This window comes from Eucalyptus grandis, chromosome 6 (assembly GCF_016545825.1).
Source record: "Eucalyptus grandis isolate ANBG69807.140 chromosome 6, ASM1654582v1, whole genome shotgun sequence".
Lineage (NCBI taxonomy): Eukaryota > Viridiplantae > Streptophyta > Magnoliopsida > Myrtales > Myrtaceae > Eucalyptus > Eucalyptus grandis.
Genome location: NC_052617.1, coordinates 40,904,630 through 40,922,453, shown reverse-complemented (window position 1 = coordinate 40,922,453; position 17,824 = coordinate 40,904,630). Strand labels below are relative to the sequence as shown.

Sequence of the window (17,824 nt, the reverse complement as noted above, 5' to 3'; positions counted from 1 at the left end):
CGGAGCGTGAACCCTCTCGAATCGAATCACGTAATAACACGACAAAACGGGCATCGTTTCCCTAATAAAATAGAGACCGAGCAAAGAAAGAACAGGGAGGAGGAGGAGGAGGAGGGGGCATCTGGAACGAGTCGTTGACACCATACCTGAGAGTACCCGAGAGTACCGCGCGACAGAAGTCCCCCATTGGCCGGGAACTTCTTGCGGATAAGGCATGGATACAAGCTCAAACGATTGTTGCAGATCAGGAATATGCACGAGGACATAAATACCAATTTGATTACAGGGGATGTCCGTCTTATTAAGGAGTTGGATCATCCAATAATCTCCTACGAGCTAGCCTAATTGGACTTACCGAAACTTTGAATGAGATTCGCCCCCGAAAAGCTCGTGGACCCTTTCACATGCGACTGATTCTGTACGAGGGCGACCCCATCTGCTTCGCCGTCTCCCTCAGCAGGTACTTCTGGATCTTCCCCGTCGAGGTCTTGGGCAGCTCCTCCTTGAACACCACCGTCTTGGGCACCATGTAGTGCGGCATCTTGCTCCGGCAATACTCCACGATCTCCTTCTCGGTCGGCGGCTGCCCGCCCCGGTTGGCCTTGATGCTCACGAACGCGCACGGGGTCTACCCCCAGAACTCGTCCGGCCTCGCCACTACGGCCGCCTCGTGCACGGCCGGGTGCCCATACAGCACCGACTCCACCTCCACGCTGCTCAGGTTCTCCCCGCCGCTGATGATCACGTCCTTGGACCGGTCCTTGATCTCCAGGTACCCGTCCGGGTGCATCACTCCGACGTCGCCCGTGTAGAACCACCCGCCCCGCATGCACTTGGCGGTCCCCTCCGGGTCCTTGAGGTAACCCAGCATCACGCATCCACCCCGGAGGACGATCTCCCCCAGCGTCGACCCGTCCCGCCTCACCGGGGCGCCCGACTCCGGGTCCACGACCTCCACTTCCGTCATGGCCACCGTCCGGACTCCCTGCCTTGCCTTGAGCCGCGCCCGCTCCCCTGCCGGCAGGCGGTTCCACTGCGGCTTCCAAGCGCACGACACCACGAGCCCCGCCGTCTCGGTGAGCCCGTACCCGTGGCTGACCTCGAACCCGAGCGACTCCGTCCGAAACAGCACCGCCGCGGGCGGTGGGGCGCCGGCAGTCAGGATCTTGACCGGGTGCTTGAGCGGCTCGGCATCGGCGCCGGAGCCGGAGGACAACATGTTGAGCACCACGGGGGCGCCGCACATGTGGGTCACGCCGTGCCGCCGGATGAGCTGGTAGATGGTGGTGGCATCAAACTTGCGGAGGCAGATGCTGGTGCCGCCCGCGGCAGCGAGCCCCCAAGGGAAGCTCCACCCGTTGGCGTGGAACATCGGGAGGGTCCACAAGTAGACAGGCTGTTTCGGGACGGCCCAATCCACGAGCGAGTCGACGGTGATCGAGAAGATTCCGCGGTGGCAGTGGACCACGCCCTTTGGCGACGATGTCGTCCCCGACGTGTAATTGAGTATCATGGGGTCCCACTCGCTGGCTGGTCGGATCCACTGGAAATCGGGATTGCCTCTCTCGACCAGGCTCTCGTAAGTACACCAGAAACCAGCGTCTCCCGGTGACGAGGTCGGCGGATTGCCTAGTTCGTCGTCGGCACCGTCGTCGGCGATGAGGATGAGGAACGGGCGTTCGGAGCTCCGGGGAAGCATGGAGAGGGCCTCGAGGACGACGGCGCGAGACTGGAGGTCGACGAAGATGAGGTTGGGACCGCCGTGGCGGAGCAGGACGGAGACGGTGCGGGCGTCGAGGCGGGTGTTGATGTTGTTGAGGACGGCGCCGCACATGGGGACGGCGAAGTGGAGTTCGTACATGGCGGGCACGTTAGGGGCAACGACGGAGACCACGTGGCCCCGGCCGATGCCGCGGGAAGCGAGCGACGAGGCCACCCGGAGGCACCGGCTGTGGGTCTGCGACCATGTGTAGGTGGTGTCGTTGTAGATGACGGAGGGACAGTCGCCGTAGACGGTGGCGGCTCTTTCGAGGAAGCCGAGCGGGGTCAACGGCGATGAGTTCGGAGGGCTGGGCTTCAGCTCGTCCATGGCGACACACACTCTCTCTCTCTCTCTCTCTCTCTCTTTCTCTCTCTACTGTCTGTGGACATTGTCACTGCCTACTTCGCTGATATATGCGTGTAAAGGCTGGATCAAACAACGATGGATGGGGTGGCCACGTTTGGCTGCGGATAAGAAAGGCTGACGCCAGTTTTGGCACTGATCGGAAAACGTTAAAAGAGGTGGGGGTATCTGAAGTCAACAAATTTAATTAATTTTTTTTTAAATAAATTAAATTATAAAACTCACCATCAAAGTGTAATGAGTCTCAATACTTTTAAAAAGTAAAATCAAAATTTAAAATACGTCAAAATATTCAATCAAACCTTTTCGTTAATTATACTTTTTTGAAAGCTTTAGTAAACAATATAATTAAATCGACACCAATATGGAACACGATATGACACAATACAATAACATATTATTTCTCAAAAAATAAAGAATTCCGATATGTTGTATAAAAAAATTAAATGTATATTATGCATGCTAAATTATCATTTTTGTAAAAAATTAAATGTATATTTTTATATATGCATGATAAATTATCATTTTTGTAATATCAAATTAATTTGATTCAAATTCACAAATAAATAAATAAATAGCCTATAATGAATTTATACAGAAAAATTAATTCACCATTTGTTGATATCATTCATTATTTCAATTTGACAAATTCAACTACATTCCATTCCAATAATCCATAAAACTTAGAGAGAAAAAAAAACATGCAATCCATATTCCGCCAATAAATTTAACATTTAACAACAAGTCCAAAAAAATTCACATTTCACAATCAAATATAAATAACAAGAATTCTTTCTTTCCCCTTTATTATTTTTATTATTTTTATTTTTTTTATATATTTACATTTAGACCATTGATTTATTGAAAATTTTTAAAATTGACATCATGCATGTTGGAATTCTAAACTTGCGTGTTGGTGTGTGTCAAATACATGTTGTAGCGTCTGAAGTGAGACAAAAGCTTCTGAAGAGTGCTGGTGCTTCCTAGGATATAATTGCATTTTCGTGACAAGTTTTAAGACTTGATTATATATTTTGAAAGTTTTGAAACTAATTTCACTTTAGTGACAATTTCTAGGAATTTTAGTGTATAACTAGCCACTAATATCTGGCATAACTTGCTAGTGTCTGTGGAATTGAAGGAATTAAAAATTGTTTTAGGGAGAAGACTTCTTTCTAGTTATGCCCGCGAATATGATCTTGCGATATGTCAATAATATCATGTCTGCTCGATTAGTAAAAAGTAGATTGTATGTCGAAAGGGAGAGAAGAGATAAGTTTGTGGGTTGAAACCCCTCCTTTTGGTTGAGTTAAACTCCATTTTGATGGATTCTTTTAAGGCAACTTGGGTCTGACTTTAGTAGGTGGACTTATTTGTGATGACTCAGCCAATTGGCTCGCTGGATTTGTGCAAATAGTGGGAACATGTTATTCACTCAAAATAGAAAGACATTATTTATTTGGGAATTACTAGACTTACTGTAAAGGCGGACTTGCAAGTAGTCATTTCTCTACTTCAGAAATCAATTTTGTCGTTTTATTTTGTTAACACACTCATTTCTCAAAATGAAAGTATGCTCAAGTATATTTTAAGGAAGAAAATGTACTGCATATTAACTAACAAATTGGGTTATCCAGCCCAACAATGCATATGATAATTATATATTAAATAGGCCACGAAGAAGTTTGCTTTTTTTATTGTTACGAAATTAGATTGGATCATGTTTTAGTGAGAGTAATGGTATAATTTTCGGACTTTATAATTTTATTTATGAAAAATAAAATAGTCACTCGTGCGGCCGTGGCCTGTTTCTATGCTTCTCTTTTTTGGGTCAGAACCTGTTTACATAGTTCCTTTCAATTGGATCACTATAATTTAGTTACGCACGTGGCTGGCAGTGCAAGATCGGCATCAATAGCGGAGTTGGCTTTGAGTCGGCAGCTTGGGAAAGTATAGAAAGTCGTTTGTACGATTACTTGATTACTTTAACCAAGATGCAAGATCCAGCACGTCCCTTAATAATTGACTCGTCGTCCCTCCCCATCATCTTTTATGTTTACCTAGGCAGATGATTCTTTTGACATCCCACTCCATGTGGGGGTATGGATATCAATATAAAAATTGAAAAGCAGGGCCAAAAATTCAGGTTATTTGTGCCTATTGACCCTGAAATAAACTTTTAAGTTATAGAAATTAATAAGCGAAATTTATATTTATTATCTTTTATGTAAGAGGATCACGCAAACCCAAAATGAAATACTAACTTGATAGTTTTTGTACCTCTTGATGCGATCATTCATCACACCATCTGATTTTGAGTACTCGTCACCATCTTGTCACGCCGGCTAATCACGTTTCTCTCTAGACAAGGCACAAGTATTTGTAGACTTCTAAAATGACAGAGCATGAATGAATTGAATAACACACTAGGCTGAAGGAGAGCATTGCTAAATTACAATTCACTCACGAGATGTGCCTTTTAAACATCATTTGGCATTAACTCCCAGAGTACAGGTGAGAACTTTACTGGAATAGACTATGTGCAATGAACGATTTTCTTGGCCTGTATTGACGACACCTCAGAAGATTTGGTCGAGCTCTGCTGATGGCGTAGTCAAAGAATTCCGTAGACGGCGGTGGTTGTCAGGTGGTGACAATAGCCGTGTCGACGATGGATGAGGCGCGATGCTTGCATGCACTGTGACCTTGTGCTTGGCAGTTGGCAAGGAAAAAGCCTTGCTCGAGAAGATTGGACACGTTTTCTCTTAAACCCTGCAAGAAGTAAAAGAGTATCCACTCTAGAAAATAATAGGTTCCGACTCATAAATCCTTTCCGAGACATCAGAGGAATGAGATTGGGGAATTACTGCACGTCATGCGGTCAAATCCATCGGCACGAAACACGTCGCAAGATTCGCACCACCACCCCCACGACGAAACTCGACACTAAGATCTGCATCAATCCCACTTCTCTCGTTTTCATGTTTGATTTTGCCGGCGGCGTGATTCACGGACTTAGCGGGTCCAGCTACCAGCGCACGTCCAGATTATTAGGTCCCAAGTCGGCACCAAAATCACGTCGAGCATTAATGAGCAGAGCCAGACTCCCACGTCGCGACGCATCTTTTCCAGGACACCGCCGATGCGGATGAAGGAGTGTTTATCACCGTCACGACACGTCGCGTGAAACTCGACGAAGAAGAGTAGCCGGAAAAAATTCGGGGCTGAATGCGATGGGAGACTCGACGCTTAAGGGCGTGCACCGTGAACTGGACTGTCGTTTGTGATGGCCAACCATTATGTCACGGCCTGCGCCAGAGAAGCAAAGAACACCAAGTCAGCATTTCAAAGTATGGCGAATAACATTCTCCTATCGAATTACGTCCCGTCTAGCTTAATTCCGGTATTTAATTCATTAAGTGAGACATATAAGACTCTTTACACATAATAATTAATTTCGATTTACCATTATCTCATCAGAAAAGTGACATTAGCTCCCGCTTTTAATACTAACTATCCTGATGTTACTCTTACAAATCAATTTTATCATCATCTCTGCATCATTCACTATTTACCTGATAAGTCCAAGCTCCACTCACAAGAATATGCGAATACAGGAGAATCACAGTTCATGATAGCTACCTGTGATTCACGAAATCACCATTCATTGTATCTATTCAACAGCATGTAGCCATCATTAGTACAACTTCAGACCCATCATTAGTACAACTTCAGACCTTTGTCTTTGTACGAATGGCCAGATTTGCATAGGAATGGAATGGACAGATTCATTGCAACCTTGTTCTTTTTTTTGCTCGGTCCATTTGCAACCTTGGTTGAGAAGCTACAAATGGCATGTTTTTTTTTTTTTTTTCCTTTTGGTAATCAGGGAATCCCATAAGTCGACGGCGGCGAGCAAACCCTAGGGGAGTGACTGCAGGACCCCTCCCTTTCGTGAGGGGGAGAGAGCCCGAGCCAACTGCGCCGCTAAAAGCGGTGATTACAAATGGCATGTTTGTTAGCAGTAAAATTATCTAAAAAGTTCTAAATCTATTATACTTTCATCAATTTATTCATAAATCTTTCAACTTTACTAATCAAGTCCTAAATTTTTTCATTTTTTGCTAATTGAGTTCATCGGGTGAATTTAGCATGGATATCAACTATCCTATATGACACGGCCTGATATTAACAAATTTTATCAATTTTTAATTTTTTAATTTTTTAATTATTATTTTATGTTTCTATTTTCTATTTTCTATTTTTCTATTTTTCTATTTTTTTCTTTTTATTTCTTTCCCTTTTTTTTCCTTTGGCCAGATGGTTATTACCGTGCTGATATTTGTCAATTCATCGACTTCTTGTCAACTAAATCGAAGTCCAATGAAGGGTCAGGTCATAATCTCCGAAACGTCCAAGCCCACCCGTGAACCTCGGCCGGCCACGTGTCCGTTTTTGACTGGGGGGTGACCCCTCGCGCTGTCACTCATCAACTTCTCTGCTCTAACTCCATACCACCATTCCGCAGGCGGCGGATCTCTCTCTCTCGCGTTTCTTTCTTTGGCCGCTCCCTCTTCTCCTCTCCGGTCGCTCCACGAGCAGCACGATGGCGTTCCCGTCGCGCGATGCCTGTCGCTGTCTCCACGTCGTCCTCGTCGTGATGCTGCTAGGGTTCCGGCCGTCTCGCTTGGTCCGATTCGACTTGCAGTCGGGCCACATGAGGTGCATCGGCGAGGACATGAGGGCCAGTGCCATGACCGTCGGCAAGTTCGCCATCGTCATGAGGCTGAACGTCCAAAATAGTGGATTTTGATGCTGAAAAGATTGGAGAATGTAATTAAGTCCCTTTAAAGCATTATCATGTAAGTCATTTCACAATCGTATATTGAAGCATTGAATTTTTTTACAAAATGAATAAGGAGAGTTGTTTTCGAAAAATTATTAGATTAACCCCCTTAATTTTAGCATTACTGCACAATAGTCACCGAACTTTGAAAAGTTACAGACTTTCTCGCTTTGATTTTTATTGTTTGTGCTAGTTTTTTTGTGGCGTGGTGCTTAAATGTTACCTAAAAATAGACATTAATTTTTTTTTTTCACCAAAGTAACCTCTATCGGATAGTTAATGAATTTGGATGAATAAATGGAATGGATGATTGATGTTCAGAAAATTTAGTAGATATTATTTTGATCGAGAAAAATGAGTTTGTCCATTCTTGGATCATGTGAATGGAACAATTAATGATTTCAACAAAAGAAAAATTAAAATTCAGGGGTCATCTATAGCTTTTCAAACTTCAAGGGTATCGTGCAACGATGCAAAAATTGAGAAAAGTAATTTTCTAACTTTTCAAATAATTTTTTTTTTCACCAAAGTAACCTCTATGATAGTTAATGAATTTGGATGAATAAATGGAATGGATGATTGATGTTCAGAAAATTTAGTAGATATTATTTTGATCGAGAAAAATGAGTTTGTCCATTCTTGGATCATTTTTAATAGCTAAGTGAATGGAACAATTAATGATTTCAACAAAAGAAAAATTAAAATTCAGGGGTCATCTATAGCTTTTCAAACTTCAAGAGTATCGTGCAAAGATGCAAAAATTGAGAAAAGTAATTTTCTAACTTTTCAAAGTTTAAGGGAACTTATGCAACGATGGAAAAATTCAGGAGGATTTTTTAGCAACGAGTCCTTAAAAAAATGAAAATCAAGCTACTACCAAGTAGGCCCAGATCAATTGGGTCCGGACCGAACTTTCATGGTTCAGCCTGGCCCAAATTTCTGGTTCCAACATATTTGGCCCGAAAACTTCGACACGAGGCCCATTATATCGGCACAGGCCCAACCCATCCGAGCCATAAACCGGCACTGTGACGAAGGGCGATATCTCCCATTCGAATATGGAGGAGGCCGAGACAGAAAAGGTCATATTCAAAGGTCAATGAAACAAAGGGAGGGAGAGTATTGGGGAGGAGTTGTATAAGAATGAATAAAACTATCCATTTTCGAGCCTAAAGGGGTCAACTGAATTGTTATGCGCTTGGTTTGGAACCAACAAATGCTATATTCCAATCACGGCATTATTCATCCATAGTAACTATGGAAATTGTGCTTGCCACCTGTGGGTGAAGTTTTACTATTCGATACACGTGAATGAGACGATTGCATGTATTTATAGGAATTAGTTAAGTCGTAAGATTCGGATAAAATAAAAACAAGAAACTTTCCATTATTGACTATGATGGTGAATTAGATCTTGAATGAAAACAAGAGCCGAAACTTCCAAAAATTAATTGAATGGTTGGTTGACTGGGGTGATCACTTCTTCTTCTTCTTTTCAATTATAAAGAAGGGAGAATACTAAAAATATACCTCATATTTCACCCAATGACTTTTTACATTTTTTTTATTTTTTTTTGAAAATACTAAAAACATACCTAAATTTTACCTTTGAAATCAATTTGCGCATTCACATCAATTATTACTGTGTCCCACGAAAATGCCACTTTTTTTTCAAAAATTGCTCACTCCAAATAAATAATTCATACCTATCCAAACACAAATTAACTAAAGACAACACAATCCAAACCTTAAGCAACTTGCTCAAATAAGTTTGTAATGAGAGGCCATTTAGTCTTTTGAATATCGAGTTTTGTTTAGAGGTATGCAAATGGAATATGTTAATAGGATAATAATCGTAAGATTTTGATTGCTTGTTTCAATCTAAAGATTCACAAAATCTCTAAAGCTTTTATCATTCAAGCAAAGATAATATATAGAAAAGAAAAAAAAGGGATATTGGAAAATTTCATAAAAAGGAACGCTTCTCCATGAAACGATAACAATCGTTCACCATGAAAAAGAAAATCATGAAAATGATTGTAATATTTGCATTCCCACCAAAATACACTATTCAATCTTGCGGTTTTTGGTCCTATAATAAACGATTCTATTGTTCCTTTAAAAAAAAACGAAAATTGTCTTGTCTTGTTGATTGATTGCTTAAAGAGTATGGAAGTATCAATAAAGTTATAAGTAAAAGAAATTATCAATCACGTCCTTTCTCAGTACTTTGTTTTTTTTTTTTTTAACAATTCTCAGAAACTTTGTTATAACTTTTATACATTCCTATAAATTTTTTATACATATTCTTAATAGATTTTTTTCTTTTTTTTCTTTATATTTCGAGTAGCCTTCAAATTTATCAACTCTTATATGAATTCACATATCTTTATTTGAATGATTTGTCAACTTTGTTAGAATTAAATTAAGGACTAATTTTGGGTTGCCAACTCAGCAACGTTTATTTGATTTTTTATTTATTAATCAACTTTTGTTATGGATTTCATTTGCCTTGTTCCCAAACGTCTTAGATTTATTAACTCTCATATGAATTTAGCGACTGTTAGTGGTGTGATTTAACGGTTCACCGGCTTTGTTCCCGATAACTTAGGACATAAGCGTAGAGGCCCGTTTGTCTTGAAGCTCATAGAATACCGTGCAAAATCTCAGCTTATGAAACATTAGTTTTTTTCTTGTCGAGTTATCAATTGATTTAGGTTTACTTTGTCATTTGCGTTGTTTACCAACATTTACTTGGCTTCTTTTCAAAATTTGCCAATTTTCCAAATTAAACCCACTTTTATTTGCCTTACTGATATATTAAACTGACCAACTCTTCAAAAAACTATTCTCTTTAAGTAGTGCGACTACCAACTTTCCTAATAAATCATCAACTAATTATGCTTTACATACTCTTTGACCTAGATACTAACGTTTATTCCTTTTTTTTTAGTTACCAATTTTTCGTATCTCTAAAAAAAAAGTCTCCTATTGATTTCTACTTTCATCTATTTATCTTATCAACAACTTAAATTTTGAACCATCATATGCAATTAGCAATTTTTATATGAGTTACTTACTAATTTTTCCAAGATTAAGCCAATTGACCGATTTTGAATTACCAACTCTCATTTGAGTTACTTATCTACGGTTTTTTTTTTTCTTAATTTACAAATACTCTTATTGTTTGGCAACTTTTATTTTCTACTAATTATAAACTTTTTAAATTGATAAACTTCTTTTTACAAACTAGCATCTTTAATTAGAGTAGATAACTCCTATCATTTTTCTAAATTTTAGTTATTTCTTTTCACAGAAGTTTATTATCCTTAAAAAAAAAAACCCTCCTATTTTTTCTACTTTTAGTTATTTCTTTTTGACATCTTAAATTACCAACCTTGGTTTGAGCAATTATCAATATCTCATTGATTAAGTCATAGACTAGTTTTTGTTCAATTTTTCATTTGATTTGCTTTACAATGTTCATATGTGTTTAGTTTGGCAACTTTTCTTTGTTTGAAATTTTTCATTTGTCTTGTAAATTACCGATTTTTAAATCACCCAACTTCTCTTTAGAAATTTTGAAAAAAAAAATCTCTTAATAAATTACCAAGCTCAGTTAGAGTAATTATCTATTTTTCTTCGATTTAATTACTAACAAATTTTACATTATCAACTTTTACTTGAGTTAGCTAAACATTTATTTACATTGCCAATATATCTTCTCTTGAAAAAAAGAAAAAGAAAAAAAAAGCCTCTCTTGTATACATTTATTTACTTTTCTTAACGACAACTTAAATCTGCCAACTATCATACTCAATAAGCTTTATTTGAGCGACTTATTAATTTCTCCCTAATCAATTCATCGATTAGTTTTGGGTTGTGAATCTTCGTTCGAATTACCAATGTTTATATGTCTGCACTTTATACCGCCATTGTTTAACAACTTTTATCTGCCTTGTTAATTATCAACTTTTTAAATTGACCAACTCCTCTTCAATTTACCCACCTCAATTACGCAATTGTTCGGATAGAGTTTTCAACTTGTATTTCCATATATTTTACATGGAACAAAAAAAAAAGGAATTACCTCACCGTGATCAAGGCGTAGTACATGACGATGTAGTTGGGCGTCGATCATATTCAAAGGTCAATCAAACACGGAACAAAGAGAAATTGCAAACAGGAGAACGAATAAATTATCCATGCTTGACTTGAAAACAGAAGTTATTCCGCGAAAGCAAGAGCCTTCGCTAGAGATTTCATTGGATTAGCGGTTGCTTAGCTGAGAAATGCTCTAGCAGCCACTTTCCTCCTACGACAAGCTAACCCATTTTTTTGTGCATCAGCAATTTCACCACGCACGGATCGGAGCGGACATCGACAGCGAGTTGGTGACTAATGCCCTCTCCTAAGCCATCCAAAGATATCGATGGAGATGAGTTTCGATTTGACTCGCGCTGTTATGATCAGTTATGAATTTGAAGGAGCAAGAAAGGGAAAGGAAGCAAAATCAGCTGTATACTATCTCTAAGAATGCCACAGAGAGATAAGAAAAGGGAACATCTGATGTATATAATAGTATGAATGGCCGGTCCTACATGTATAATACCGTATAATCAATCGGTCTGTGTGTGTATACGGCTACGTACCTATACCATCCGGGGGGAGGCGATCGGAAAATAACAACCCCCTTATTGAAGACGAAGAAAAATAATCGAGAAAAGAATGGACAAAAAGTGCAGAGCGAAAAGATTCACAGCCGAAGCCGGAACTTGCAGCTACTGCTCGTGATCCGGATACTACTGTCCTCGGACAAGTTGTTCACCTTCAACTGACACCGGACCGAGAACTTGACCTTGAACAGCTTCAGCTTCCCGAGCTTCACCCTCACCGGCTGCCTCACCCTCAGGTTCAGCGGGATCGACCCCGTCGCCTGCTGCTCCGCCTGCAGCTGGGACAGCAGCCCCGTCGCGTTCTGCGTCTGCCCGGACAGCGGCACCACCAGCACGGTCGTGTTCCGGTGGCCCTGGTAGAACTTGGGCAGCGCGCCCTGGCACAGCTGCTCCCCGTCGTACAGCACCGTGATCCGGCTCCCGCCCTCGTAGTATATGCCGATCTTCTTGTTCGGGTTCCGCGCAGTGATATTCACGTTGAAGCTCGCGCTGAGGCTGCCGTTGTTGGCGGGGGCGAACTGCGTGATCTGGAGAGCGTCGACGGAGTACTTGGGCAGCTTTGGCCGGAAGACGAGGAATAGGATCCCGGCGGTGATGGCGATGGCGACGATGAGGAGGGCGAGGAAGGAGAAGGTCCAGCAGAAGCACTTGCAGCAGCAGCTCCGGCGGCGCTTCGGGGGGCGGGAGTGGACGACGGGGATCGTCCGCTGCACCGGCGGCGGCGGGTAGTAGCCATTGTCCCGCGGGGCGGGGTCGCCGTTGTCGGACTTGGAGGCATCGGGGGGCACGAGGGGAGCGGTCGGGGCCTGCGGGGCCTCGGGGTCGCCGGCGGGGTGGACGCGCTGGTGATCCGCCATTGGGGTGATCGAGAGAGAGAGAGAGAAAGCTCAGGAAGCAAAAGATGAAGGACCCGAAGAAAGGGGCGTGGATAGAAGGAATACGAATTGGGTAAGGAGAGACGGGTTTCTGTCTCTCTTTATATGTTTTTCTGCATTTCTAAGGTTCTGATAAGGTCAGACTTATAGGCTCGATGAAAAGTTCCCATCCTTGACTTTTGGAATGGATGCTTTCTGAGTCGTTCTGCCCATTACGCGAGCAGCGACGCTTTCCTCTTTTCTTTTTTCCTTTTGGTGGGAGCGTTCTCACGCGCTAGTTCTCGTGGTTCGGGGCCAAGAAAATTCAACGAAATGCGTCCGCCCGCAGCGTTGCCTCTTCTAGAACGCTTCTTGTTCTATGGCTATTACCGGGATGGAGCGCGGACATCCCGCGCCCTTCTCGAGACGAGACGAGACGAGACGAAACGACGCCACGTGTTGAGAAAAACGGAACGCGCCCGCCGCCACCTTCGTTCATTTAGGTTCGGCCTGGCCAGTAGCATGGAGCGTGCTGTTGTAATCCCTTCTTCGTGTGATGGGGCGAAAGTCGTTCCCGGCGAACGACACGACGGGAGGGGTTGGTTGGACGTTTCATTTGGAACGCCGAGCTTCTACTTCTAGATTCTGTCCCTCTCTGGACTTGATTTTTCACGCTTTGTTTTAGGTTCTCATTAATTGCGTGCCGCTTTTTTAACCTCACTTCCGAAAAGGGTTCTCACGCCCAGTAGTCTTTAGGGTTTTCTTCCGCAGCCGCGGGGTTGAAAGTATGCAAAAAGTTTTAAATTTTAAAAGTCAAGGATGGGAATTATTAACACCAACGTCACTTAGTATTAATTCAATTTTAAATTTTTTAATCAAACTAATTTAAATTTAAAAAATCTCTTCATATTTTGTTAATTAAGTCCATTCGATTAATTTAGACCAAAAATTATTAATATGAACGTCAGCCGTATTATATGACATGATCAACATTGATATTGACAATTTTTTTTTTTATTTGTTAATATTCTTTTCCTATCCCTTCTCTTTTTGCTAGTCGCCAGTTTGGCCTCGCCTAAGCAAAAGCCAACCTAAGAGAGAGAGAGATGCCTTAGCCACTGCTTAGCTTCACCCTTCAACTTGCAACGTCATTGTTTTTATTAAGAAGGGGCCAAGTTATCATCCACGTTGGACTTCAATGGTTTTTAAGAAAGCCATGTAGGCATTTAAATTTAATTAACGTTGGACAAATCGTTGGAATTTGATGCTGTAAGCATTCAAATAATTGTTTTTCCATCGATGTGGCATTTAAGTGATTGTTCGAAAAGTTTTGATACTAAAATGAGTGTCATATGAAAGTTATAACTTTTCTAGTGTCTTTTTCCCCATGTTACATATCACCCAACTTGGCCATAACCACTACATCTAAGACATGACCTTCGGCTTGACAAAATCACCTCAAATATAAGGTTAAGCAACATCAAATCGTGGTAATGCAACCTCCGAGGGATGGTGGTGGTCATTTCAAGTAACTTTTAACTAGGCCGGACTGATCCAGATTTTATATAGCTAAATAGCACTATCCAAGCTCACTAAAAGACTCTTTAGGACATTTTTCAAGGGAAAGCCTTTGGAGAGTACAGTCTAGCCCATGATAAGTTCTAATTAATAGAAGTAGGTAAAGGGTGATTGGTGCCTTTGTGGATCCACAGAGACAGAATAAATGGGATAGAAAAAAAATGATGAATTACAAAAAAGAAAAAGAGATGGTCCACATCATCATTGTTGGCCCAAAACATATTGATTTTTTTTTTTTGGTCGAACAGTCCATATTGAGTTTGCCCTTCCGTCCTTAAGAAAAATATATGATATGACACTCCATTCAATCAAAAGACCACATCGAGCCAATTTTCCGAAGTTTCTTGGATTACGTGGAAAAACCATCAGTGGATGATAAAAGAAAAGTTCAAAGACTTGCAATGACATTATCGTTTTGGATAATTATTAATTTCAAAAATGATTATAAATGGTTCAGTTTGATTTTAAATTGTTGACGTTAATCCCAAATATAAATGAGAAACTCAGTATCAATACTAAACTACTTGCAATTATGCACAAGCGTTGCGTGTACAAAAAAAAAACTGAGATTTGCAAAATTAGTCAAATCATTTTATTATGAAGAGTATATTGATCAATGAGAAAACAAGTTATTGGTAAAACTACATTGTCCAAAGAAATTAAATATGTAGAAATATAAAAATATCTCAAGGTTTAACTTTTCTTAGGAAGGTTGTTATAAGATACAAATGATACAAGTGTTAATATTGAAATATGCAAATCATTAATTAGACTTGTTGATTCAAGCATTTGGCTATGGTACAACATTTGTAAAAATACACTTTTGAGGATATTTGATGAAGGCAGAAAAAGACTTGAGCTCCCTATAATAGTACACATGAAAAGATAATATCTATTAGGGGTGTGCAATCGGATCGGGTATACCAGAAACCGGAGTGGCTCACTCGGAAAACAGGATTGGAAACCAGTTTCTATTAAAACGGTCTGGGAACCGATTCCCAAAATTCGAAACCGGTTTAAACTGATCTAGAAACCGGGTTTGATTGATTACTCACCTAGGAATCAGTTCCTGAACTAGTTTTACAATCAGTTTGGGAACTGGTTTTATAAGTATAAGTCCAAAATCCTATTTTTCCCCTTATTTCTATTCTTACTCTTGCAATTATACGGTGTTTTTCCTATTGGCTTTCTCAAACACACATGACACTCCTCTTTGTCGTTCCTCTTCCTCACTTGCTTCCCTCCCTCATTGGCTTCCTCTCGCAGGTTGGACGGACAGTGTTCGTCGCCACCCAATTCTTGTATACCACATGGATTGGCTCTCCTAATTTTTTTATTTTTTTTTTAGGAGAAGTTATGCTTGCATAAATGAGTAACTTCATGTAATAGTTGTGGGAATAAGACTAATATTAGACTCATGTTTGTTGCTGATTCTTTGCCTTTAGAATTAGCATGTGGATCCTTAATTTTTCGTTCAGTCAAAAATTTCGTGTATTTATTTATTACAATTGCTTAATGTTTCGATACAAATTAGGAAGATTATGTTATTTTCTCACGTATTAATATAAAATTCGAAATTGTATAGGATATGGGAGATTGCAGAACATATTCCAATGGAAACAGGTTGACCCTGAAATCGGACCGAAAAAATAGGATAGGTTGGGTATGGTCCAGAAAAGGGAAACCGATTATAATAGGGTCCAGTATAGGGTCTAGTTATATACCCTACCCACCCTAGACCCGATCATCCCTAATATCTATTGTACCGATAGATGTGATAGTATCAATTTCATCATTCATAAGATATAACAGAATGAGCAGCCAAGTTTTCTTATTTGTAATAGACGAGATATTAAATAACACCGTAAACTTTTGTTTTGTGAATGGGTGTGTTTGGTTCATGGAAGACTCAAGATCTTGCAAATATTATCCCCAAAATAATCGTTTGCATTGCTTGCATAAATGAATGGACAAAAATAATTAAATATAAATTATTATCCATAATAAAAACATTTTTCATAGCCTAATTTTTTGAAGTGATATAATCGATCATTTTCGAAAAATATTTTTAAATTTTGAATTTTCCGTGAAACAATCGCACATTTTATCTTTAACCGATGGAAAGTATTTATAACTTTACCTTCTAATTTTCTTTTTCCTTTTCAAAATTAGCCACTTACATGGATGATTTTCTGTGTAACACAAAATACCCAGAATCACCGGAAAACATACAAACACCAATACAAACACCAATGTGCACAATTACATGTTCCTTTCAAAGAGCGTGTGAAATAGATTCTTTTTTCTCCATTTCATTTTCAAATCACACAAAGCATGTGGCAATGTCAAAGCAGACAATCTGACCACGCATAGATAAAGAAAACTCCTTAAACAGACCAACCACCCCATATTTTACCCGTGAAAATGATTCAGAAGCGTATGCTTATTAGGACTCTGAGAGGGACTTGTATTGCATTTTCATACCTTTGAAGATTGCAATTCAAGCACGACCGCGTCAGGACTGCAGGCCGCGTCAACGTTTTCGTATTGAACCTTGCGTGTATACATTGTAATCCTATTTTAATCCGGTTAGCATAAGCAATCTTAGCGCGTGTAAGATCAACCAACCCCGTTGACCGTTCGTTTTCTATGGCCTCACCATTTCTTGACCTCATGCCTGTCATCACGCTCCCTCCCTCCCTCTCTCTCTCTCTCTATCTCTCTCTCTCTCTCTCTCTCGTTCACGATCTGCATTCTCTTCAACAAACACGTCGATGATGGTCACCTAAGATCCTCCTTACTTTTAACCCTTAGGGTCACAGGGCACGATGCTTCCGGGGATCGTCCTTTCAGCAGTCGACGTCTCGTGACGTTGAAGGATGAATCAGATAGATTTTCCTTTTTGAATTGAAAGAATCCATGTTCACATGGACCGGCAGAACGTAAACGACAACAGGGAGGTATGGTTAAAGTAGCAACAACTCGATTTTAATGACGTTTTATGGTCCTGACTAATGTTTAGTGGAGTCGGCATTAATCTGAACGTCGAGATGGTGAGATGTCGATAGAGGAAAGGAAGATAGGTTGAAAAGATGTCATGTCGTGAGTAATGATGTTTGCAACTTCTCTTAAATACAACGTCTACTGTTGGCTTACAATTAATGGTAAATGGAGGAACTTAAGGTGCGTTTGGTTAAGCACTTTGAAAGTTTCAAAGCCCTTTAGGAAAATTTGGAAAGGGCTTTCAATTTAAAGTTAACATTGAGAATATGAGTTATTGGGTTTAGGGTGAGTAGGTTCCAAACCTGAATCCTAGACCCGATCCTATTATAATCAATTCCCATTTTTGGACCTTGTACCCTACCTCATTTGCACTTGATCCTATTTTGGAACCTACCATGTTTTTTCAGTCCGATTCCAGGGTCTATCCCATTTCTATCGAACCTATTTTATAGCTATTGATATCCTATATTATTTCAAATTTTATATTAATATGTGAGAAAATAACATAATCCTCCGAATTTCATCTCTCATATCAACACTTTCACATGAATCATGCTTGTGTGACCTTGGAAATTCAACTCACTCCAGCAAAATTACTCTCTCTCTCTCACTAGTCATGGAGGGTTTGCTTTTGAAGTCCCATCTCTTTTGCTCCAACCAGACCAAGCGATTCTTGTGATTGTCATCGCTTTACAAATGCTAAAGGATACATAAAAAAAGGGTAGAGAGACTCGAGATAGAA

At 40.5% G+C, this 17,824-nt stretch overlaps 2 protein-coding genes across 2 annotated transcripts; both read right to left on the bottom strand.

Moving 5' to 3' along the window:
* Positions 1 to 215: 215 nt before the first annotated feature.
* On the bottom strand, positions 216 to 2,161 carry LOC104449779 (probable acyl-activating enzyme 5, peroxisomal). Its single transcript, XM_010064040.3, has one exon. It carries the CDS (start codon positions 2,087 to 2,089, stop codon positions 629 to 631), a length of 1,461 nt encoding a protein of 486 aa, XP_010062342.2. The 5' UTR covers positions 2,090 to 2,161; the 3' UTR covers positions 216 to 628.
* A 9,358-nt stretch (positions 2,162 to 11,519) lies between these two features.
* LOC104449776 (NDR1/HIN1-like protein 6) lies at positions 11,520 to 12,644 on the bottom strand. Its single transcript, XM_010064039.3, has one exon. The coding sequence runs from the start codon at positions 12,502 to 12,504 to the stop codon at positions 11,728 to 11,730; it is 777 nt and encodes a 258-aa protein (XP_010062341.1). The 5' UTR covers positions 12,505 to 12,644; the 3' UTR covers positions 11,520 to 11,727.
* Positions 12,645 to 17,824: the final 5,180 nt, after the last annotated feature.